Source organism: Hyaena hyaena, unplaced genomic scaffold (genome assembly GCF_003009895.1).
Source record: "Hyaena hyaena isolate Hyena2069 unplaced genomic scaffold, ASM300989v1 scaffold_1013, whole genome shotgun sequence".
Classification (NCBI taxonomy): domain Eukaryota; kingdom Metazoa; phylum Chordata; class Mammalia; order Carnivora; family Hyaenidae; genus Hyaena; species Hyaena hyaena.
In genome coordinates, this window is record NW_024081648.1 from 346,496 (window position 1) to 372,065 (window position 25,570).

General features: G+C 35.5%; 1 protein-coding gene across 3 annotated transcripts in view; it reads left to right on the forward strand.

Moving 5' to 3' along the window:
- The window catches only part of MPP6 (membrane palmitoylated protein 6), a 101,782-nt gene that overhangs the window by 29,874 nt on the left and 46,338 nt on the right, over positions 1 to 25,570 (forward strand). For 2 of the 3 annotated variants that reach the window (XM_039221787.1, XM_039221789.1), the window contains exon 2: positions 16,927 to 17,045. In XM_039221787.1, coding sequence (XP_039077718.1) covers positions 16,929 to 17,045 — 117 coding nt within the window. In that variant the 5' untranslated portion in view covers positions 16,927 to 16,928. Of the gene's footprint in view, positions 1 to 2,805; positions 2,848 to 16,923; positions 17,046 to 25,570 lie in introns of those variants that run through there. The other variant, XM_039221788.1, reaches the window with a different exon arrangement.

Genomic DNA, 25,570 nt, shown 5'->3' on the forward strand with positions numbered 1-25,570 from the left:
TTGACCCGTTTCTGGCATGTCACTTAGTTTTGGGGCTTAATTTTTTTTTTCATTTATAAAGTGGAGATACTACCTAATGCATCTACCTTACAGCATTTGCTTAAAGATTTTCTTTTTTATTTATTTTAGAGAGACCATGCATGTGAGTGGGGGTAAGGGACAGAGGGAGAGGGAGAGAGAGAGAGAATTGATGTGGGGCTCAATCCTACGACCCTGGAATCATGACCTAACCCAAAATCAAGAGTGTGACGCTCAACCAACTGAGCCACCCAAGACCCCCACAGCATTTTAAAAAGACTAAAATGGGATAGACAATGTAGGAAGGGATAATAATCTACACATAAGATGGTTAGGGATTCACTAAGGGAAAATGCAAAGATGGATATTGAATTGACTAACGTGGTGGGAGGCAATGGACAACTGACCTAGAAATGGAATGAAAATAAGATAGTCTGTGTATCTATGGTATTCAGGCAGGATTCAATGGTGGTGGAGTTATAAAGAATACACATTGTTAAGACTTCTACCACCAATACCACTTGATGACTTTTGGTTAAATTAGCATGTGTACGTGTGTTTTTATATTTATTAGCAGAGAAGTCTAAAAGAGCTCTTCTTTTTTTTTTTTTTCTTTTTTAATTTATTTCTGAGAGAGAGAGAGAGGCAGCATGAGCAGGGGAGGGTCAGAGAGAGGGAGACACAGGCTCTGAAATAGGCTAAAAAAGCTCTTCTAAGAGGACTGCTTAAGGCAACAATAGTAAGAAATTCTTCCTAAGTCACTTCGTATAAATACAAAAGATTGTTTTATCATTTTACAATTGTGAGAGAGTAATATAATATAGGAAAGTAAGAAAAGTCCTCTGGCCGATAAATTTTTTTTTTTAAATGTTTTTTATTTATTTCTAGGAGAGAGAGAGAGACAGCGTGAGCAGGGGAGGGTCAGAGAGAGAGGGAGTCACAGACTGAAACAGGCTCCGAGCTGGCAGTCAGCACAGAGCCCGACGCGGGGCTCGAACCCACGAACCGCGAGATCATGACCTAAGCGAAAGTCGGACGCCTAACCGACTAAGCCACCCAGGCGCCCCTGGCCGATAAATATTTATCAAGAATCAAGATAGAACTTAATTTTTAGCAGTCTCCAACCAAAGACGCTTGGAGATATATGTGGGAACTACAGTGTGTGTGTGACTAAAAGTGAAAGGTGAGTTGTTTTCATCTATACCCACGGTGTCTTGAAGGTTCCATTTTCTTTTTGAAATCTATAAAGGCTGTGATTAGGGTAAAAATGGGAAAAAAAATAACTGATTTGTAGGATTGTTAATGAGTTCCATTTACTCTAATTCTTTACTATAGGCCTTAAAGAAGCCTTGTAACTTAAAGCAAATCTGCTAAAGTTATTAAAAAGTATTATTTAGTGTGACATAGCCTAAAATGGCTTACGTGGAAAGAAGTCCTTGATAAAAAGTACAAACTAATACATAAAGAACAGGATATTTAAGGTATGCAGTATTCTCTATAAGGAGATTATCTTTGGCAAATTCATGACTTGAGGAATGAGGCTAAGCATTTTTGCCTAATAAAACCTTGTAGATGGTAATACTTAATTTTATTAGGTGAGGTGATTTTCTTTAATCCTTATTGGTCTGTGTGGAAACCTCTAGGAACCCTCTTGATAATGACTTTCCAAATAATACAATTCATAGCAAGAGCAATCTGTTAAGTTACTGTTTTTTTAATACACATATATGTAAATATATTAATTTTGTAACAATTTTAAGGTATTACCAGATAGAGCCAAGAGCCTTTTAACCAGTCTTTCTTTCAGTCTCTCTGCTCTTTTCCCAGGGGTAAAACCTGTTACACTTTGTTTTATATCTTTTTAGACTTATTCCTATCTATTAATGTAGTTGTACCTATGGAAAATATACAGTTTTGTGTACTTCATTTCTATAAATACCACAGTTTTTTTTTTCCACAGAAAAATGTGTTTTGGAGAGCATTTTCATGTTAGTACATGAAAAACCATGTTCTTTTAACTGCAGAGTATTCATAGGATGGATATTTAGCCATTCTCTTCCTAAGAAACATTAAATGTTGTTTGTTTTCTTCCTGTTTTTGAATAATATCACTATGCGCATCCTAAAAAATTGCCTCATTAGAGTCGGTATTACCAATTATGATATTTTTCACTTAATAAGTTGTGACAGTGAAGGTTTAAACTTTGAAAATCTTTATTAAAAACAGTTACTTGAATCCTAATAATAGTGGCTTGAAGAGGCTGGCAGTTCCCCTCTGCAAAAAGTAAACATAAAACTGGACAAAATCATCAAAAACAGTCATTTAGGGGTACTGGAAATTGACCAAAGGCAGTTAAAAAATTGATCTTGCACAACTGTTAGGGCTTGGGGTGAGAATAGTGTGAGTCTGTGGCCTTCATGCCTGAGCTCTTCCCAGGTAGATACCTTCCCAGCACCCTGCCCCTTCATTTGGTGAGAAGTGAAGCTTTACCAGGTTGGAACTGACAGAACACTAGCAGCTTTGCTTCCAAAACTGGGGGGGTGATGTGACTTAGGGAATGGGGGACTAAGAGGGAACACAGAAACCTGCAGCTTTGCTGGTGAAAAGTGGTAGATTTGGTTAGAAACAGAGAAAACCTGCTGCCTTGCTGGCAGTAGTTTGGGTGATAGTGGACCAGTAGAAATTTCATAGCGAAATCCTAGAAATGAGAGCCACAGAAGGGCTGAGTTAAGCTCTCCATACAGTTCTGGTTGCCTAGGAAACTACATATGTGGAGGGGAGACCTGAGGGAGCCTGGCAAAAAGTTCAAAGCAAGGGAGACTAGAGTCTGTAAGTTTGAATCCATTCCCCACTCTATATACAATCAACTGGCAGATGGTGGAAATCTTACAGCCTTGAGATGTTAAAAAAGACGCAACAACTCTGAAAAATAGAATGAATGCACAGTTAACAGTAATATGTTAAAGATTCTGTTTGGACATGGAAAAATAAAGGGAAGAAAAAAAAGCCCGGAAAGTATGACCCATAATGTGGAAAAACAGTCAATTGAAATGAGCTTGATGTTGGATTTAACAACAACTTCAAATTGGCTATTTTAAACATGTTCAGAGAATTATAGGACAATATGTTAATAATTTTCAACAAATAATAGAGAAACAATTTAGAAAAGAAGAACCAAATAGGAATTTAGATTTGAGAAGTACAGTAATTCAAAAATTAATTGGATAGGCTCAACAGCAAATTTGAGGTGGCAGAGAAAATCTGAAGGTAAGTAAAAGGTATTCAGTCCAAAGGAGAGAGAGAAAAAAGGTGTTAATAAAAGTAAACAGAGCCTCAGAGACCTTTGGGACAACGTCAAGCATTTCAGCATGCATGTAATGTGATTTCCAGATGACAGGAAGAGGAGAAAGGGACAGAAAAAATATTTGGGAACGCTGGGTGACTCAGTTAAGCATCTGACTCTTGGTTTCAGCTCAGGTCATGATCTCCTTGTTCTTGAGTTTGAGCCCCACATCAGGTTCTACACTGACAGTGTGGAGCTTGCTTGGAATTCTGTCTGTCTGTCTGTCTCTCCCTCTCTGCCCCTCCCCCACTTTCTCTCTCTCTCTCAAAATAAATAAAAATTTTTTAAAAAAGAAAACAAAAGGGGATGCCAGGGTGGCTCAGTTGGTTGAGCGTATGACTGGCTCAGGTCATGATTTCACAGTCTGTGAGTTGAGCCCTGTGTCGGGCTCTGTGCTGACAGCCGAGCCTGCTTCTGATTCTGTGTCTTCCTCTCTGCCCCTCCCTCTCCCTCTCCCTCTCCCTCTATCTCTCTTTCTCAAAAATAAATATTAAAAAAATATATTTAAAGAAACAGTGGCACCAAACCACCCCAAATTAGGTGGAAAATATAATTTATAAAGGTTCCAGTATGGTAGAATAAACACGCTATATCCTGTCTGTCCCAGTGAATGCAGCTATAGAAACTAGACTGAATATAGGAATATCTATTTATAGATTAAAAGGCAATAGTACCAAGCAGGTTGAGAAGACAACCAGATATTTAAATACCACTGGATTTATGTTGAGTTATTTTTTTCCGTGTTTGGTGTCTCCTGAACTAGACCCAAACCCAAAAATTGACATCAGAATGAGCAGCGAGAACTCCTAAAACCTTCTAGTTCTGGCTTAAAGAATAAGATACTCAGAGTGCAGAAATCTGTTTTTTCTTATTCTGAATTCTCTTCTACCCCAGCCCCTAGGAAATCCTTTGGCAGCATTGTTGAAGCAGCTGCAACAGCCAAGACGGTAACTCCAAGGAAAGAAATCTTCCTTTCTGCTGAAGGAGTTGTGGTTTTAGGAAGTACTTGGCAGAGTGGGTTAAACAGAGCCCCTGATATTTGTCTGGAGCATTGTTAAAGAGCATCCCAGAGAACTAGAGTACCAGGCATATTTATGGAGAGGGAGGAGGTCTAGAAAGGGACACCTTAAAGTTGTTTATGTACTCCTTACCCGCCCTTGAATTGTGAATGTGTCAATCTGACTCTAAAGAGCATACATACATAGATGTTGAGTACTAAAATGCTGATAGACTACCACCTAAGTCCCATGATGCATATGTGAGACAGATCCAAAAAACACTGTGAAAGTTTTGAACCATTTAGTAGTTTCTGATGAAGTTAAAAATATACTTATGTGACCAAGCAATCTCACTCCTAGATATTTACTGGAGAGAAATGGAAACTTAAATTCACAAACAAGCATGGAAGACTAAAATGGCATTAGTACCTCAAAAGGTCAGAATTTGAGGCCTACACTCAACTGAGTAAATTGCTTGCTAAAACAAATATCAACACTCTCTGTAAGTTTTCAACAAGACACAGTCTCATAATATGTATTAAAATATACAGCATACATTCCAAAGTTACTTGGCACATGGGCAACCAGGAAAATGTTCAGCTCACGTGTGCATAGATAATAGACACAACACTGAGATGACATGGATGTGGGGATCATTTGAGAAAGATTTAAAGCAGTTATTATAAATATGCTATGACAGGGGCACCTGAGTGGCTCAGTTGGTTAAGCATCTGACTTTGGCCCAGTTCATAATCTCACGATTGTGGGTTCGAGGCCCGCGTCGGGCTCTGTGCTGACAGCGGGCTCAGAGCCTGGAGCCTACTTCGGATTCTGTGTCTCCCTCTCTCTCTGACTCTCCCCTGCTCACGCTCTCTCTCTCAAAAAAATAAAAAATAAAAATAAATTTAAAAAAATACGCTATGACGAGTAAGGGTGAGCGCTCTTGGACAAGTACAATAGCAAAAATGGAAATGACATAGAATCCATAAACTTAGAGATCAATAGAAATATATCCAAACTGAACAAGAGAGAAAAAAGTTTGAAAAAAATAATGAATAAAGCTTCGGGGATCTATGGGATAATACCAGAAAGCCTAACATTTTGTTTCATCAGACCCCCCCAAAGAGAAGAAGAAAGAATGTGGTGCAGAAAAAAACTATTTGGTTGCTGAAAAGTCCCAAATTTAGGGAAAGGCATAAACCTATAGACTCAAGAGGTTCAACAAACCTCAAACAGTTATCCATAAGCTCGGTGAAATCCATGTCCAGTCACATCATCAAACTGCTAGAAACAAGATTATATATATATATATATAATCACATATACACACATATATTGCAGTGAAAGTAAAAGCCACTAACAGATGAATGATTTAAGTGAATGGGAATTTCTTATTAGAGACTATAAAGGCCAGAAGGAAGTAAAATGGTTTTAAGTGTGGTGCTGGGGAGAGGATCTATCAGTCCAGAATTCCTTATTTAGTGAAAATGCCTGTGTTTTTGTTTTTGTTTTTAGAGAGGACTTTTTTCTTAAAGCATTGGCCATGGTAGAAAATTGTTTCTAGCAACCGTTGATGGAGCTATGCTAAGTGAAATAAGTCACTCAGAGAAAGACAAATACCATATGATTTCACTCATGTGCAGTTTAAGAAATAAAACCTGTGAACATAGTGGGGGAAAAAAACAGAAGCAAACCAAGAAACAGACTCTTAACTATAGAGAACAAACTGATGGTCACTGGAGGGGAGATGGGCTGGAACATGGGAGATTAAGGAGGACACTTGTGATGAGCAGTGGGTGTTGTATGGAAGTGATGACACTAAATTCTACATGTGAAACTAATGTTACACTGTATGTTAACTAACTGGAATTTAAATAAAAATTTGGAGAGAAAAAAAAGACCATTGTTTTTAAGTAAGAATGCCAGAAAGTTACACTAGCTGCTTTTGTAAGACACTTGATTTATAATAGGAATATTGATAAGTTCTTTACAAATGGTAGTTTACTTTCTTTTCTGAATTAAACTTAACCAGATGATGACAAGGTGCAAGGTGGTCAGGTAAGATAATGAAATTAGGGAAAACCCTCAACTATTATATTTTTAAAAACCATGATTTCAAGGTAGGAAAAATATATTTAAATTGCTGTTGTTGGGATTTGCTTTTCATTGACACTGAATATTTAGCAATAGTCACAATGAAAGATGAAGAGATTGAGTTACAGAATATTAGCTTAAGCAGAATATTTAGCATTTACATGTTTTTAGTGGGTGAGCCATTTAATTTTGTTGAATAACCATGTAAGTTAGATCATTGTCATTTGTTTTTACAGATAAGGAAATAAATGTGTTAAGTTTGTTTTGATGCCACGTTGGAGGAAAATGAGATTAGAATTCAAAATTTGGTTCTCTCTTTATAACCACTCCTTTTGTTGCACATGTTCTACACATTTATATTGATATGTCTTTATGAGACAATTCATTATTGTAACAAATAATGAAATGAGGACCTCCTGATGGAAATGTAATTGATAGGCCCTGTTTAAAGAACAGTTTCACAATATCTGACAATTGAAAAATCACATATCTTTTGAACCAGCGGTTCTACTCATAGTATGTACTCGCTGATGGTACATATATTAATGTATATAAGAATGTGTATGGATATAGATCTATAGATGCTGATTGTAACACTGATTATAACGCAGAAAGTAGAATCAATCTGTATATCTTTCAGTAGAGGACAGACTAAAATATTGATTCATCTCTTTAGTGAAGTACTAGATATATTGAAAAGGGTGAGCTCTAATATGGAAAGATCATTAAGATATTAATAAAACAGTTACATTTGTATAAATAAAGGGTATATTTAAATACAGGCATAAATTTTGTCTGGAAGGCTAAAAAGCTCTTCAGAGGAGGAGATTGTTTATTGTGTTTATTAAGTATTTCAATATAGTTAAACTTTACCACATGTGTATGTACACATACATGCATGTATTTTATGTATATGTGTGTGTGAATGTATGTACTGTTTCTGTAAACTTAATTTCCATCAAAACTTTGACATTCTTACTGTGTTATCTTTTGGCATCCAATATTACCAGTAATAAATGGCATGGAGGTCTGATGATTGTTCCTTTTACACAACTCTTCTTTGGAGAAATACCCACTCCCCCCAACCCCATTTTTAATTCTCAGCATTGTGAGATTTCACTTAGATGTGGCCAGATCTAGATCTTTTTCATACAATCTGCTCTGTACTTGGAAAGCTTTTCATTCTAAAGTTTTGCATGTCATTTAAGCTCAGGGACATTTTTTTCTATTGTTTGACAACTATTTCTTCCTCATCCTTGTCTTTGATCTTGTCTTACGAAACTCCTGATAGGCACTGTTGGACTTGCTTGTGTGTTTTTTCTCATGTTTTTATCTTTGTTCTGCATTTAGGAGTTTACCTTCACTTGATTTTCCCCATGAGCACTTTTGACCTTAACAGTCTTACCATTTAGTCTACTGTTTGATTTTTCTAAATTTGACAATATTTTTAATTGCCAGGAACTTTTTCTTATTCTCCAGATACCTCATTTTCTCCTTCTTAGTGGCTTGCTCCTTTATAAATGCAGTAGTCTCTCACATATCTCTGAGAAAAATAATAAAAATTAAAATTTTAAGTTCTATTCTCAGCACCATCTGTTTCTCCTTAGTTTAGTTTGTTCAGCTTTGTCCACTGTCACTGATGTTTTCTTTAGATGTCTGGTGATCTGCAGCAGTTGGTTTATATTTACAAATGAAGGACTAGGTTGATTAACCCAGAATATGTATCTAATGAGGATTTCCTCTTAGTATATAGGCTGCCCCCTGAACCTGCCCCACTCTCTCTGGAATGAGAGGTCTTGAGCAGGGGCTGAGTGGTGAGCCTCAGGCAAGGCTTCTCCTTCAGATTTGAAGGCAAAGAGCAGGTGAGCAAGCTAGGAACCCTCCGATAGCTAAATTGAGAGGGACGAATTTACCCTGGAGATAAAACATATTAATGCAAGCCATTCTGTTGGAAGAACAGAAGGGGAGAAGGTGGTACCACACATGGATGTGTTAGAAAATGTGGTAAGGGGGGTTTTTGGTTGTCATAATAACTGTAGAACACTACAGGCATTTGGCAGAAAACAATCCTGTGCCAAAAGTATTTTTTGTTCCCAAAATGCTAATAGTTTCCCGTTTCCTGAAACACTGTGTATTTGTGTATTCCCTCCTGTATAGTACCTTTCCTCCACCTCTTCTTTAGTGTCCATCATGAAAAACCAGATTTACCTTGGCTTCTGTGCTCCTTTGTTCTGGTCCCAACATCTGTGTTAGGAACCCTTCCCATTCAGAACATCTGCCCACTGTCTTTGTGAAGAAATGTGTGGTACCTAGGTTAAAATGTATGCTCTTGTGTATGGGGTTCCTTATTTGCCCTGTAGGGCTGCCCCTCCACTGTGCCTGTGCTTTTGTTGACTCCAAGCGTAGATTTTTTCTAGAAATACTTTAGGAAGTACAGCTTCATATAGATAGATAGAGATTTAAAAAATTTTAATGTTTATTTTTGAGAGCGAGCATGAGTGGGGGAGAGCAGAGAAAGAGAGGGAGACACAGAATTGGAAGCAGGCTCCAGGCCCTGAGCTGTGTCTACAGAGCCTGATGTGGGTCTTGAACTCACAAACTGTGAGATCATGACCTGAGCCGAAGTCAGCAGCTTAACTGACTGAGCTACCCAGCCACCCCATTTGTTTGTCTGTTTGTTTGTTTAGAGAGAGAAAGCACAAGTGGGGGAGAGAGGCAGAGGGAGAGAGAGAGAAAAAATCTTAAGCAGGTTCCATGCTGAGCATGGAAGCCCCCGCTGGTGCGGGGCTTGATCCCATGACCCTGGGATCATGACCTAAGCCAAAATCAAGAGTCAGACACTCAATCAACTGAACTCCCCAGGTGCCCTCTATGTTTAGTTTTAAAGCTTTAAATGTTGATGATAAATTACAGATTTTGAGTAGGATGTACTCACGCTGGTCATTTCCACTAGGGTGCTTCCACTGGTGTCTGCCTAGTTTCCCATCTTATTATCTCGTCACTACCATCAAAGAAAGAGTTAATATTTTACTCCTTTTCTGTACTCCCTCAATGTTAATAATGCACTAGGAGGCATTGTTCTAGTTTCCATGTATTATTTAGCAGCAACAACCTTGTGAGATAGATACTGTTGTCATTCTCTATATAACAGGTAAAAGAAACTAACTCAGATGTTAGGTCATTTACTCAGGTTTTTAGAACTAGTTTAATGGTAAAGTCCAAGCTTTTAACCACTATGTTTTATCACTCTGTTTTATGTGATTGCTTCATAGCATTCTTTTTTTTTTAATTTTTTTTTAATTTTTTTTTAATTTTTTTGTTTATTTCTAGGAGAGAGAGAGAGACAGCGTGAGCAGGGGAGGGTCAGAGAGAGAGGGAGTCACAGACTGAAACAGGCTCCAGGCTCTGAGCTGGCAGTCAGCATAGAGCCCGACGCGGGGCCCGAACCCACGAACCGCGAGATCATGACCTAAGCGAAAGTCGGACGCTTAACCGACTAAGCCACCCGGGCGCCCCATGCTTCATAGTATTCTTATCACTCATGTGCTTTGTACACATGTTAACACATTTTGATCTACTCATTTTGAGTTTTTGGAACTAAGATAGTATGTCTGTACTTCAACATGTATCATCATGCCTAGCCTATAAGCCTTCAGCTAATTTTAATTAAATTAGCTGATCACATTCAAAGAGGTTCTTTTATTTTTTTTTTGGTATAATTATAATTAAATTAGAATTTCAAGGTATTAGTTTGAGAGCTAAAATATTGACAGCATATTATCATTTTATGGAAAACAATTGTTACTTAACATTAATGGTTTGCATGAACTGTGCTATGATGGTTAAATTAGTTATGTGGAAATACTTGTGTTACAATTTAATCTTAAACCTGACTTGGTCCAAATTTCAATAGAAATTTGTCTTAGAAATATATTTTTAGAAAGAATTTTGATGCTCTGTTGCAACTACATGAGAAATAGTCCAAATGACTTTTTAAATATCTCCTTTAAAATTATGGTTAAATCTTTCCAAAAGCACATAGAAGGAGATTTTGTTTTTCATTTCAGGAATTCTATAAATTATCCAGGATGGTTCTGCTGAAGTAATTGTTATTTTATATATAAAATATAACAACAGAAATAAATTTTAACATCTTATGGAAACTTAATTTACTTGTCATATATTTTTTAAACTTTTATTTATTTTGAGAGACAGAGAGACCGTGTGCACACAAGTTTGAGTGGGGGAGGGGCAGAGAGAGAGAGAATCCCAAGCAGGCCCCACACTGTCAGTACAGAGCCCGATGTGGAGCTCAAACTCATGACCCAAGCACCCCTTACTGGTCAAATTTTTAATGGGAAATCTAGTTCGCTGAGTTGAATCAGAGTGAATATACCATCAAATGTGATTACAAAATCCTTTGAAAAAGCTCTAGTTCTAATTTATTAGGAGTAGCTCATTTAATTAGGTATAGTTCTAAACCTAGGTATAAGTGTTTACATAAAACAATTTTAAAGAGTTTTTGAAACAATATAGGTGGGCAAAGTTTTTTTATATTTGCCTTACATATTGAATTATATTCTAGGAAGTTAGAAATATATAGAAGGATTACTGAAAAAGCCATTTTAAGTAGACTAAGCATTGAAAGATACCACTTCTTTTTTTTAATTATTTTTTTTATAGTTTATTTATTTTTGAGAGAGAGACAGAGCATGAGTGGGGGAGGGGCAGAGAGAGAGGAAGACACAGAATCTGAAACAGGCTTCAGGCTCTGAGCCGTCAGCACAGAGCCCAATGCGGGGCTCGAACCCATGAACCTTGAGATCTGACCTGAGCCAAAGTCGGACACCCAACCAACTGAGCCACCCAGGCGCCCCGAAAGATACCACTTCTATCTTTATGGCTTACTATATAATTTGTGGAAGGTTGGTAGCTTTAAGGTTACTGGTTTGTCAGCTACACCACATTTTTGCTAATTCCAAGTATTAGGCAGATGTTTTGTTTATAAATAACAGTATATAATTTAAATCCTGGTTAGCTCGTCTCTTTCAAGATTTGTCTGTTTCCGTGTCCATACTGCACTATTTTAATTTATACTGTTTTTATACTTGATAATACAGCTTCCTCCTTTATATTTGTGCTTCTTTCAAAATTTATTGGCTACTTTTACCCATTTTCTCTTTGAAGTAAATTTTAGGATAATTTTATTAAAAAATCCTGTTAGGATTTCTGTTAGGATTTATTGATTTTTTTTAAAAAGAATAATTTGGAGAGGATTGACATTTTTATAGTACTGAATCTTACTGTCCCAGGACATGGTCTCTTCATTTATTTAAATGTTCTTTATTATAGTTTATAGTTTTTCCTCATACCTATCTGAGTGAAACATTTTTATTTTAGCATTTTTTTTTTTTACTTGTAGAGTTTGTTGCTATTGTGAATGGGATCTCTTTTTTTCCCCTGCAATGAAGTTTTCTAATTGGTTATTATTATTTAGGAAAGTCTTTTTTTTCTCTGTTGCTCTTATGTCTAGTTACTTAGCAAAACTCCTTTAACTAACTTAAATGATTTTTTAGCTCGTCCCTTGAGACTTTTCCAAGTAGATAGTTATCATCTGTAGTTTTTAAAAATGTCATGTCTTAATACCTTGGTTAAAACTTTCAATATAGGTTTGAAAAGTACTGGCCTGAGTGGGCATTCATTCTGGCCTTGTCTTTGACTTTAATGGTAAAGTTTTCACCATTTCTCCATTCAGGTTATGATATTTCATATAGATTCTAGTATAAAATGACTTTTTCTTCTATTCTTATGGTAAGAATTTTCCATCAGGACTGGGTTTTTAATTTTATTTGATGTGCTTTATACAAAACATTGAGATGATAGGGTTTTCTTATACTGTGACAACAAATTACATTATATATTTCTTAATGTTAAGTCATCTTTACATTACTAGGATAAAGTCTACTTGGCTATTGTTACTTTTTACGACCTTGTTAGATTAAATTTGCTAATATGTTAAGATATTTGCTTATATACTCATGAGTTTAATATATAATTTCCTTTTTTATTGAGTTTTGAAATCTTTATGGAAGTTGGAATGCTTTCGATCTTTTCTATGCTTTCTTTTAAAAATGTGAAGTAGCTCTTTCTTGAAGGTTTGATAGAATTTATTCTTAAATCTCTCCTGGCCTTGTGTCTTTTTAAGAAGGTAGATCTTTGAAAACCTTTTCAATGTCTTCTATTATAATCTATTTCTATTTTTATCTTTTTCTCCTACACTTCTGTCGTTGACATTTTCCTAGAAAAATCTCTACTTGACTAGATTTTTAAATAAAGTTGTTTATTACATTCCCTTTTAAATCTTTTTGCCTGCAGTTACTTTCTCATTGCATCCCTAATGTTACTTATGTCTTTTCAGCTAGCCAATCATTTATCTATTTTTATAGGTCTTTTGAAAGAGCCAGCTTATTGATCAGATTATGGGCTTTTTAAATGGATTTCTCCTTTCCCTTTTATTAATTCCTTCTTACTATTAATGAATTTCCCAACATCTTGTAAATTTTGGTCTTTTGTGATCCACGGCAGGTTTTTTTTTTATTTTTCTTTCAATGAGGACATTTTTTACGGGGAGTATTTTTCAGTTTGATCTTCCTACACATTATAATTTAATCTTTTTTTCTTTTACTCTTTCTCCCTGTGCCGCCCCCCCACCCCACCCCAGTAATTCTGTTTCTTTGGCAGTTAATGTTTCTGTTTGTTGAATTTGGTGAGTCATATTCATGCTGCTTTTCAAAAGTGTTTGGTGATTCTTGATTTGTTCATTTTTGTAATGGAATGATCTGGATTAAATATATTTTTCTTTGAAATAAGAATTCCATTTATATATGTCATTGAATATAACTTCTGAATAAAGGGTCCGTCTTGTAGTGCTTATGGAGGAGGAGTGGAACTTGCAGGAAACTTACCTTTTGAGTTTTGGGGTTTTCTTTTTCTCCCTGGAATTTCTGAGTGAAGGAGGACACTTTACTTTACTGGCTGCCATTCAACTTTGCTAGGTTCCCACTATAGAGAGCTTCCTCTTTTATGTATTAAGGTTTAACATACACTAGATTTGATAGTTTAGTTTATATTTTAATATTTTAGGGTTAATTTTCATTAGTCTTTGTTATAATTTTCTCATAGTTTCTCATTTATTTTTTTCATATACTTTGAGAATAATTTTGTTGAAAAGAACAATGGCATTTTTTGAATAGGTCATGTTATTAGATAACTAATTTATAAAGTCAGAGCAGTGAATTGATTTAGAGGAAACCATTCCCTTGTACCATACCATAGTATGCCAGTACATGAGGGAGAAAAAGATTATGCCAGGTCAGAGGATTATTCATTTTATTCATGAGAGTATGGAATGAAAGTGTCAGAGCAGATCCTTGCATGTCAGGGAAGTTGTGTTAGTGTTTCCACATCCTGGTTTAACTGGAACACCAGGGTAAGTTGTTCCATATTACAGCAACGGCCTCACCAGTTCCCACCAGTTTCTGTCTGGCTTCCCTACCAATCAACTCTGAGATGCCCACAACCCAGATATTTCTCATTCAGCCACGTAAAAAGAGGAACACATGGAAGAGACCAAGTCCCTTCATCCCAACTCTCACCTTTGGGATTAATAGCCTGGAACATGGCAGATAAACTACAATCAGAACCAAGACGGGGGTAAAAAAAGGAACAAGAAAAAAAAGCGAGGACTTTTAAGGAAGTTTTGATAGGCATGTTAAAAAATAATATCTGAATTCAACTCCAGAGAAAAGTGTTACCAAGGAAAAACAAAGTCTGAGTGGATGTTCTGAAACTGCCCATAAGAAAGAGCTGGGGAATGATCTCTAGATATGAGCTCTAGGAGCCTGGGGCTCAGTGAGGCTTTGGCTGCCAGTGTGAACCTGCCCACCAAGCACACTGCAGTCTGTTTGGCTGTCTTCAATGGGAGTCCTTCAGCTCTGTCATAGAGTACTCCCCAGTGTGTTCGGTTGTCCTCAAAGTTCTTTAATTCAAGGAGATGCGTGGCATGTTGACTCTCTTAACTGGAGGGGAAGCTTGTTACCCAATGGCATTTGGGGAGACTTTAGTTAGGTCTCTAGCTCCTGGCTCTTTTTGTTGCTGAGAGCTCCCACTTTGTGCCTTGACCATGGTGGCCAGCTTGGTCAAGGTCTCATGATAGAGGAAGTACTCTCTCTGGCTATAGACCTCTATCCCATAGTGGGCCATCTCAGCCATCCACTAGGAACCGGGTACCAGTGAGGGCCTTTAGTACTCCGTGAAAGGAGTATTAGTGATTCAGAGATCTAGCAGGAAAAGGTAGAAGTTCTCACCCATAAAGGAAGGGGGATGTCAGCCTCAGCTTGAAATGGGATCTCAGAGACATTGTTGACATCCAGAACTTTCATACTGGATAGATAGTTGTAACAATTCTGATTTCCCTGGGTTTCCAGTTGTAGCAGCCTTGTATCATCATTCCCAAGGAGCTAGGGTTCATACTGGATATTCTAAAGCCTGAATAATGAAATATCGGGTAGGGGCATGGGTCCCAAAGGGACTTGAGGTCCCTTTCAAGATTTCCTTGTAAAGCACATGATTCGCTTTTTGCTAAAACCAGATAACAGTGTGTTTACTGGTTCCTGTAGACATTCACCAGCACAGCATTGTTCCTGGACAACCAGTTACTGCCAGACCCTATGGCCTCCCCAACCTATGGAGAACTGCATTGGTTTTTCCTACTCCTATGCCTCATCACTCCAGGTTTCCTGGAGCTCCTTGGCCATTTCCTTATGGAGGAGAAGAACAAGCCACACCTGGACTGAAAACATGTGGGATGGTGTATTGCATTTTGATTAGAACCTCATTAAATGTACAAATTAGTTTGGGAATGTTTGGCAACTTTATAATATTCAGTGTATCAATTTCTGCAATAAAATGGAAGGGGGCAGCAGAGATTTTGATAATGGATTGCTTTAAGTCTGTAGGTTGGTTTGGGGGCATTGCCATTTTAGCAATATTAAGACTTCTAATCCATGGAAATAAGATATCTTTCTATTTATTTTAGATTTCTTTAATTCTTTCAATGATGTTTTATAGTTCCATTGTATAAGTCTTGCGCTTCCTTTCTTGCATTCATTTGTAATTATTGTTTTTGATGCTCTTGTAAAAATGTTTTCATAATGTCATTTGAGACTATTCATTGCTAGTATATAAAAATATATTTGATTTTTGTATTTTCATCTGGTATCCTGAAACCTTGCTGAACTCTTTTAATCTAATATTTTTTCTGTGTGTATTGCTTAGGATTTTCTACATACAAGGTCATATCATTTGCAAAAATAGTTTTGCATTTATATTTGCCAAAAAAAAAAAAGGATAGATTCCTTTTCAATGTGGATGCCTTTTATTTCTTGCCTAACTGCCTTAGCTAGAATCTCCATGATAATGTTGAGTAGAAGTGGCAAGAGTAGACATTCTTCCCTTGTTCCTGATCTTATAGGAAGGCATCCATTCTTTCACCATTTAAGTATCATGTTAGTTATAGATTCTTCATAGATACCTTTCATGAAGTTTGGAAATTTCCCTTCTGTTCCTAGTTTGTTGAATATTTTTATCACAAAAAGGGTTTGGGTTTTGTCAAATGCTTTTTCTGTGCCTCTTGAGATATCATGTAGTTTGTTTTTGTTTTGTTTTTTGTTCTGTTAATACAGTGTATTACACTGATTGACTTTTATTTGTTGATGAACCACCCTTGTATTCCTGGGATAAGTTGTACTTGGTCATGGTGTACAGTCCTTTTCATATGTGGCTAGATTCAATTTGCCAGTATATCATTAAAGATTTGTGCATCTATATTTATAAAGGATAGGTATTGACTATAATTTTCTTTTGATACTTTTTTGTGGATTTAGTATCAAGATCTCGTAGAATAATTGGGAAGTATTCCCTCCTGTTTTTTTTTTTTTTTTTTTTTAAGTTTGTGAAGTATTGTTTTAAATTTCTCATTAAAGTCTGATAGAATTTACCAGTGAAACTATCTGGTTCTGGACTTATGGAAAGTTTGTATTAATAATTAAGTCTCTTTACTTTCTTATAGATCTATTAAAATTTTGTATTTCTTCTTGAGTGAGTTTTAAACTAAAAAAATATGAAGAAAAGGCAAAGTGTTAAGTGTGTATAAGGTAGTCTGATAAAGCCCAAATTGCATATAAAAACTGTCCTATAACTTATGGGAATTCAATTTGAAACTTATATACTATTTAACAATTCATTTTATTAAAACATAACTTTTCAAAAGAGTGTTAATTGTTAATGTCTTTTTATTTAAATTATTTTACATATATCAAATATTACATTTTATTATTTTATAATTGTGTTTCATAATGCCTTGTAATTTAAGGGTGTTTTGTTTTGTTTTGTTTGTTGCTTTTATCTTAGCAGCAATGCAGCAAGTGTTGGATAACCTTACAGAGCTGCCCTCATCTACGGGAGCAGAAGAAATAGACCTAATTTTCCTCAAGGGGATTATGGAGAATCCTATTGTAAAATCACTTGCTAAGGTATAGTGGTTTATTTATAAGATTACTAAATTAGTTTTAAAATTGTCTTTTTCAGAGGTCTTTTTAGGTATTACTAATTTAGAACTTGGTTGATATGCCTTTGGCTTAGCAAATAATAACTCTTACCACATAATGAAATCCTGCACACAAAAATTAGACCACCTTTGCCTTGCCTGTGCAGACTTTAAATACAAGATAAAATGACTCATAGTTTTAGCGTAACACATTTAAAGTTTCAGGGAAATTGTAACAGGACATGTGGAAAAGATCCATTTCAATAACAGCAAAATACTGATTTCCTTCTTTTACATTAGACCATGTACCTGTTTTTTATTCCAGTTCTTGACTTCCTAGATCTAGTACTTTTTAAAATCTTACCTTTTCATGGATAACCCTGATAAATTTTGAGTATTTTTCTCTAATGAACTCTGTAGTTGTCTCCTTAACTCATCCATAAATAAACTTTTACAGCTATTTTGGGTCCAGTTTTGTTTCACTTACACTATTTCCTATATTAATTTTTATAAATATCACTAAAGTGTGATGTATTAACTACTTCACAGCCCAGCCCTCCTATTCTTTAGCATTCCCTCAAATGATTCTTGCTCTCAGGACCCTGTGCCACATGTGCTCTCTGACCTTTTCTTCATGCAGTCATCTTGTCTTCCCATTTGGTTTTTGCACCCCCAGTATGTTATTCTCACCCTCTTCCATAATCACTTTTTAACCACAGTCTCTTTTTTCTTTCTTTTTTTTAAAAAAATGTTAATGTTCATTTTATTTTTGAGAGAGAGAGTGAGCACATATGGGAGTGGTGGAGAAAGAAGGGTACAGAGGATCCAGAACAAGCTCCATGCTGAGAGCAGAGGAGCCCAGTATGGGGCTCAGACTCTCGCACAATGAGATGATGACCTGAGCCGAAATCGGGAGGCTAAATATTTGAGCCACACAGGCACCCTCTGTTTTTCTTCTAACTTGTGAAGAATCATACCTTTTACAAAATTTTCCATTTGTAAAAGTGAATGGTGCAGATCCTCATTGTATTCAGAACCTTAACCATTCTAAGATCACATGATATAAAAATTTGGCTCCTAAGTAGAAAGTAATCCATGTGTATATTACCCAACTGGAATTTTATTGTAGTATTTAATATTTTTGTAGTATACCAATCCCAACCCTTTATTCTAGCAAAATAAGGGTTGATGGCTTATGGCTTCTCTAACTCTATAACGTTTACAAAGCAAAATTTCCAAAAAGGAAAAGAATTTGCAAATTTCCTACCTGAAATTAACCTACAGGAAAATAAAAGCTTTATGGCATTGAGCGGTTTTTCAATAAATACAAGTTAAGAGGGTATTTCACAACTTGGGAAGATCTAACAGAATTTCAAAGAAAATCAAACATTGGCATCTTATAATTACATAATGAGAAATAGATTCAGAAATCATTTCAGATAGTATTTCAAATTTGCTTTTGTGACTTTATGGATATTATTTAAAATTTCAAAAATACTTTCATAAACATTAAAGCCTAAAATATAAAATTGGTAGCAGTTAAGCTTCTTTCTTAGTCTCTCTACATAAATAATTGAGGAACCAGTTAATATATCCCTATTCTGTAAAGCCAAATGGTCAATGCATTTGATTTCAGATTTAGTATTTCTGGAAAAAAATTACTCAAACATATAAATACTTTCTTTAATACTTTTGGAGAATTATAGGAATATGAAAGAAAAATTTTCTTGTACTTTTTATTACTAGAGAGTTCTAAAACATTAAAAAATATTTTTCTTTTTAACTCATTTAAGAATATTAATATGCAGAAAAAGATGAGAGATTTTTGTAGTAAATATTTGTACTTCATACTGGAGTTGGTTTTGAATTTATGTTATTTTCCCCTCTAAAGAGAAACCAGGAAAAAGAGAATCCTGTAAAACTAATAAACCATCACAGGCGCTTTCAAATGATTCCTTTTCATACAGGAACTTGTAAGCAATTACACTATGTTGGGTATCTTTCTTCACTCCGCTTCTGGCAGAGCAGGTAAAGTTAGCTAGAGAAGATCTCAGGGAGAGGGCACCCATGAATGGAGAGGCTTACATCCCCTCTGGTTTTCTTCTCATTGCCAAATTAGCTGTCTCTGCCCATTGATAAGAAGAAGACTCATCACAAAAATAAAAAATACAAAGAAGAATTGCTGCAACCTCATTTTTTTGCTACATGGAAGCGGAGTAATAGCTCTCAGTGTAAACCAAACAGTCTTTGAACAGTCTGTGCAATATCTCTGTGGCTCTCCTCATGTTCTAATGAGGAGCCTTGGAGAACTTCCAGCTGCATTTACCGGAAAAGTTAATGATCACATCAGACAAGATTACTGGTACTGTGGTCTAGCCTCCCTCTGTCTTAAACCCCTCCTCCACTCCTCTCCTTCCCCCTACCCCATTACTCCCCTTTATTTCTATAACCAAATGTTGAAATAAACCATTCAAATGGGCTGTAATTTAGTGGAAGTCTACTGGTAGTGCAAGTTCCTAGGAGAGACTCTGTTTTAGTAATTTTTGATTACAGTCTTTCTAAAGTGTATTAGATAAAACTTTATTTTAATAGTAATAATATAGGATATGATTTACTTTCTTTTTTTAAGTTTATTTATTTATTAGAGAAAATGCAAGCAAGGAAGGGACAGAGAAATGGAAAGACAGAATCCCAAGCAAGCTCCACGCTGTCAGCACAGAGCCTGATGCAAGGCTTGAACTCATGAACCATGAGATCAGGACCTGAGCCAAGATCAAGAGTTGGACACTTAACCAACTGAGCAACCCAGGCACCCCAGGATATGATTTACTTTCAAATTTGAGCTTCTTATAAATACCAATTGCTATACCAGATCAGATAGACTATAGCTTCAGAGTCTGTTGAAATATGTAGGGGCTATTTAAACCTGTATTAACTAACTTACCCTTAGTTGTAATTGTTACTTTTAAAATAGTTTTTGACTCTTTCTGGTTCGTGGGTTTGGGCCTCATGTCTCTTTCTGGGCTCTAACCTGTGACATTGATCTATGCCAATACTACAGTTTTCTTTACTCTAAAGTAATAGTAATCCTGGACATCAAGTTGTGGAGAACATCAAATTTTGTTCTTTTTTACAGCTGTTTTGTTAGTGTCCTTTAGAAATTTAACTATCACCATGCCAGCCTGAAATTCTGACTGGGATTATAGTGATTCTATAGATTAGTTTGGGGAGAACTGACATGTTAAGAGAACTGAGCCTTCTATATCCTGTATGTATATCCTGTTTATATGTATGTACATATGTATGTATGCTTTTAATTTCAGCAATGTTTTGTTTATAGTTTCCAATGTATAGGTCTTGCACACATTGTTAAATTTACCATTTCTTTAACTTACAATTTCTGATTACCCATTGCTAGTATATAAAAATACAATTGTTGATTTATGTACATCAATCTTGTATCCCTGTGACCTTGCTAAACTAACTTGCTAGTCATGGTCAGCTGGTTTTTATTAATAGTGCCATGGTAATTCAATGAAGAAATGATAGTTCTTTAAATGTTGCTGGGACAATTGAATATTTATGCAAAAAAATCAACATCACCTTTCCCCTCACATTTCATACACTTACTTCAAAATAGATCATAGAGCTAAAAGTAAGAACTGAGATTTTAAGACATCTAAAGGAATACATAAAGAAAAACTTCGCAACTTTGGGTTAGAGAAACACTTCATAAGTAAGACATAAAAAGCATGAAACGTAATTAAACATTTTGATTAATTACATTTTATCAAAATTTTAAAAATTCCTCTTTAAAAGATATGAAAATGAAAAGGCTAGCTACTGATCAGGGGGAAATATTTGCAAAATGTACACAGGCATACCTCATTTTCTTGTGCTTCTTTTTGTTGCACTTGACAGTTACTCTGGGTTTTCTTTAAAAAAAAAGAAAGAAAGAAAGCAGCAGCAGCTTTGTGGCAACCCTGCATTGAACAAATCTGTTTGTACCATTTTTCCAACAGCATTTGCTTACTTCATGTCTCTATCACATTTTGGTAATTCTCAAGATATTTGCATTTTCATTATAATACTTGAATTGCTACAATCGCATGATAAACTTTTTAATGGATGAAGACTTGCTTCTTATGGATGAGCTTGAGTTGGTCTCAAGTGGCTACTTGAGATGGAGTCTACTCCTGATGAAGATGCTGTGAAGACCGTTGAAATGACAACAATGGGTGATAATGCAATGGCAGGTTTGAGAGGATTAACTCTAAATTTTTAAAGAAGTTCTACTGTAGGGGAAAAACTGCCAAACAGAATTTCCTACAAAGAAATCATTTGTAAAAAGAAGAGTCCATCGATGTAGCAGACTTCATTTTGTCTTATTTTAAGCAATTGCCACAGGCACCCAGACCTTCAGCAACACCACCCTGATCAGTTAGCAGCCATCAATGTTGAGATGTCACTCTTTCAGAAAAAAGATTATGACTCACCAAAAGCTCAGTTGATTGTTAGCAGTTTTTAGTGATGAGGTAATTTTTAATTAAGGTGGTATATACATTGTTTTTCAGACACAATGCTATTGCACACTTAATAGATTATAGTATAGTTATAAACATAACTTTATATGACTAGAAAACCAAAAATTTCATTTGACTGGCTTTATTCTGATACTCTCTTTATTGCAATGTTATCTTTATTGTAGTCTGGAACTGAACCCACAGTATCTCTGAAGTATGCCTAAATCTTAAAAAGGAAGCTATTTGTTCATTGCTGTTAGCATTGCAAATAGCACAACTACTTTGGAAGACACTTTTACAGTTTCTTACAAAGCTAACATAGTATTACCATACGATCCATCAGTTGCACTCCTTTAAAAAATTTTTTTAATGTTTATTTTTGAGAGAGAAGGACAGAGTGTGAGGGAGGGGCAGAGAGAGAGACACACACACAGAGAATCTGAAGTAGGTTCCAGGTTCTAAGCTGTCAGCACAGAGCATGATGCAGGGCTCGAACCCACAAACTATGAGATCAGGACCTGAGCCCAATTCGGATGCTTAACCAGCTGAGCCACCCAGCTTCCCCAGTTGGACTCCTTGATAGTTACCCACGTGAGTTGATAATTTATGTCCATACAAATCTACATGTGAATATTTATAGCATCTATATTCATAATTATCAAAACTTGAAAGCAAACCAGGATGTCTTTAATACGAGCATAGATAAAGTGTGATGCATCCATCCAGTGGAATATTGTTCAGCACTAAAAAGAAATGAGCTATCAAGCTTCAAAAAAACCACAGAAGAACCTTAAATACATATTGCTAGATGAAAGAAGCCAGTCTGAGAAGAGTGCATACTGTATGATTCCAACTGTATTACCTTCTTGAAAAAGCAAAAGTTATAGAGACCATACAAAACAATCAGTAGTTTCCAGAGTATGGGGAAGTACAAATGTATGGAGCAGTTTTAGGGGAGTGGAATTGTTAATCTGTATGATACTATGAAGGTGTGTAGATGACATTATACATTTGTCAAAACTCATGGAACTATACAACATTTAGAGTGGATCTTAATGTAAACTATAGGCTTTAGTTAGTAATAGTATGTCATATTGGCTTATAACAAATATCACACTAATTCAAGGTGTGAATAAAGGAAACTGAGGTGAGACAGATACATGGAAATTCTGTCCTTTTTGTTTAATTTTTCTATAAATTTAAAACTTTATTAACTAAAGTCCATAGTGTACATACTAATGTGTTGTATATGTCTGTGGGTTTTAACAACTGTATAATGACAAGTTAAGGTTTTTGTCCAGTTTTGTTATTAGAGTAATGCTCTCCTTGTAGAATGAGTTAAGAAATATTTCCTCTGCTTCCTAGAAGAGATTATAGAGAATCAATATGATTTCTTTCTTAAATGTTTGGTAGAATTTACCAGCAAACGCATGTGGGCCTGGTGCTTTATGTTTGGGAAGGTTAGTAATTATTGATATAATTTCTTTAACAGATATAGGACTCTTCAAGTTATCTATATCTCCTTTTGTGAGTTTTGTTGGATTCTGTATTTAAAGGAATTGGTCCATTTCATGTAGGTTATCAAATTTGTGGGCATAGAATTGTTCATATTATTCCTTTGTTATTGATAACATCAGTAGTGATGGCCCCTTCCCCCTTTCATTTCTGTTTTTAGTAAATCTCTGTCTTCTCTCTTTTTTCTTAGTTAAGCTGGCAAGTTTATCAATTTTCATCTTTTCAAAGAACCAGCTTTTGGTTTCATTAACTTTTATTGATTTTCTCTTTTCAGTTCATTGGTTTCTGCTTTAAATATTTCTATTCTACTTATTTTGAAATTAAGTTGCTCTTCTTTTTTGAGTTATATTACAAGGTAGATGTTTAGATTATTGATTTTAGGTCTTTTTTCTTTCCAAACTCTGCATTCAGTGCTATAAATTTCTCTTTAAATACTGCCTTTGCTGCATCCCACAAAATTTGGTAAGTTATATTTTCACTTGGTTGACATACTTGTAAATTTTTCTTAAGACTTCTTTCACCCATGTATTATCAGAAATGTGTTGCTTTGTCTCCAAGTGTTTCAGGGATTTCTGGCTGTTTTTCTATTATATATTTATTTTTTTAAATGTTTATTTCTAGGGGAGAGAGAGAGAAAGAGAGAGACAGCGTGAGCAGGGGAGGGTCAGAGAGAGAGGGAGACACACACTCTGAAACAGGCTCCAGGCTCTGAGCTGGCAGTCAGCACAGAGCCCGACGCGGGGCTTGAACCCACGAACCGCGAGATCATGACCTAAGCGAAAGTCGGACGCTTAACCAACTAAGCCACCCAGGCGCCCCTCTGTTTTTCTATTATTGAGTTTTGATTTAATTCCATTGTGGTCTGAAGGCATACTTTATATGATTTTTATTCTTATAAACTTTTTAAGATGTGTTTTATGGCTCCTACTGTGGTCTGTCTTGGGAAACAATCCATGTGAGCTTGAGATAAATATGTATTCTGCTCACTAGTATTTCCCAGCAGGGGGAAAAAAAAACGTGTGAGAGTGTCTATCTTCTATCATATTCTCACCAATGTGGTATGTTACCAGAATTTTTATCCTTGCTAGTCTGATTAAAAAAAAAAAAAGAATTTTATACTATAATTTGCTTATATTTCTCATGAATATGGCTGTGCATCTTTTCATATGTTTAAGAAGTATTTGAATTTCCTTTTCTGTGAATTTTTCATATTATTTATTTCTCTTAATGTGTTGATCTTTTTCTTACCGGTTTGTAGAAGTCCTTTATGTATAAGGAAATTAGCCTTTTGTCTGTATTATGACTTGTAAGTATTTTAACCGTAGTTTGTCATTTATATTTTGACTTTGCTAATTTTTTACAAGAAATTTGAAATTTTAAATGTAATTGATTTTACTGGGCCTTTTTGGTTTAATTTATAGCTTTTCCAGATTTTGCAACATAAGTTAGAAAGGTCTTTCCCACTCAAAGATTATAAAAAGTATTCTTTTATATTTTCTCTGACTACTGTTAAAGCCAAACTTTAAAAAAAAAGGTTTTTCTCATTTTAAAAAATAAGTTTCCCATTTCTAGTTTTTGACATCTGTGTGGTTCTCCTGATTCTACAGATATCTCTAAGAATGGCTCAGCAATGTTATTTAGAATCTCCCTAAGTACTTTGACATATAATTGAATCTAGGAATTTGAACTTTTTGGTTAACTAAATTTCTGACAAGTTCTTTACTCATTAGAGAATTCAATTCTAATTTATTTATACTTACTTCATCCTCTTTATTTTTTGTTTAGAACAAATCTCCTTTTCTTTGATATAATGTATGCAGAAGCAAATTAGAAATTGTTTTCAATTCTGTTTCCTTTCTACTTTTTGCTCAAATTCTTATTTATTTTTGACCCTTTGTGGGCTTCTCTTGATCTTTCTTATCCTAAATGTCTAGAATAGAAGAGGATAACTCTGACCACAGCCAAACTTATTTCCTATTTACTTAGCTTTTTCAAGAAATATTTAATGAGTAACTACTACATACTTATCCACATTCAAAGAAGGTAGAACAAAATTTATCGGGGCGTGTGGGTGGCTCGGTTAAGCATCTGACTTTGGCTTGGGTCATGATCTCACAGTTAGTGGGTTCGAGCCCTGTTTTGTGCTCTGCTGACAGCATGGAGCCTGCTTCAGATCCTCTGTCTTCCTCTCTCTCTGCCCCTCCCCCATCTTGTGCTCTCTCGCTCTCTCTCACTCTCTCTCAAATATATAAATTAACACTTAAAAATTTTTATGGTAATTTGGTCCTTGCTTTTAAGAGAGAAAAGCACATAACTACACATAAATGGTATTAGTATTAGATATAACATAATGAATAGTAGTATTTGTCACTTTAGTTATAGCCCACAGTTCTGTTAGACTTTTTATTGTTGTTATTGTTTTTGCTTGCAAGCATGGTTGAACTATGCCTAGATAAAATACCTAGAAGTCCTG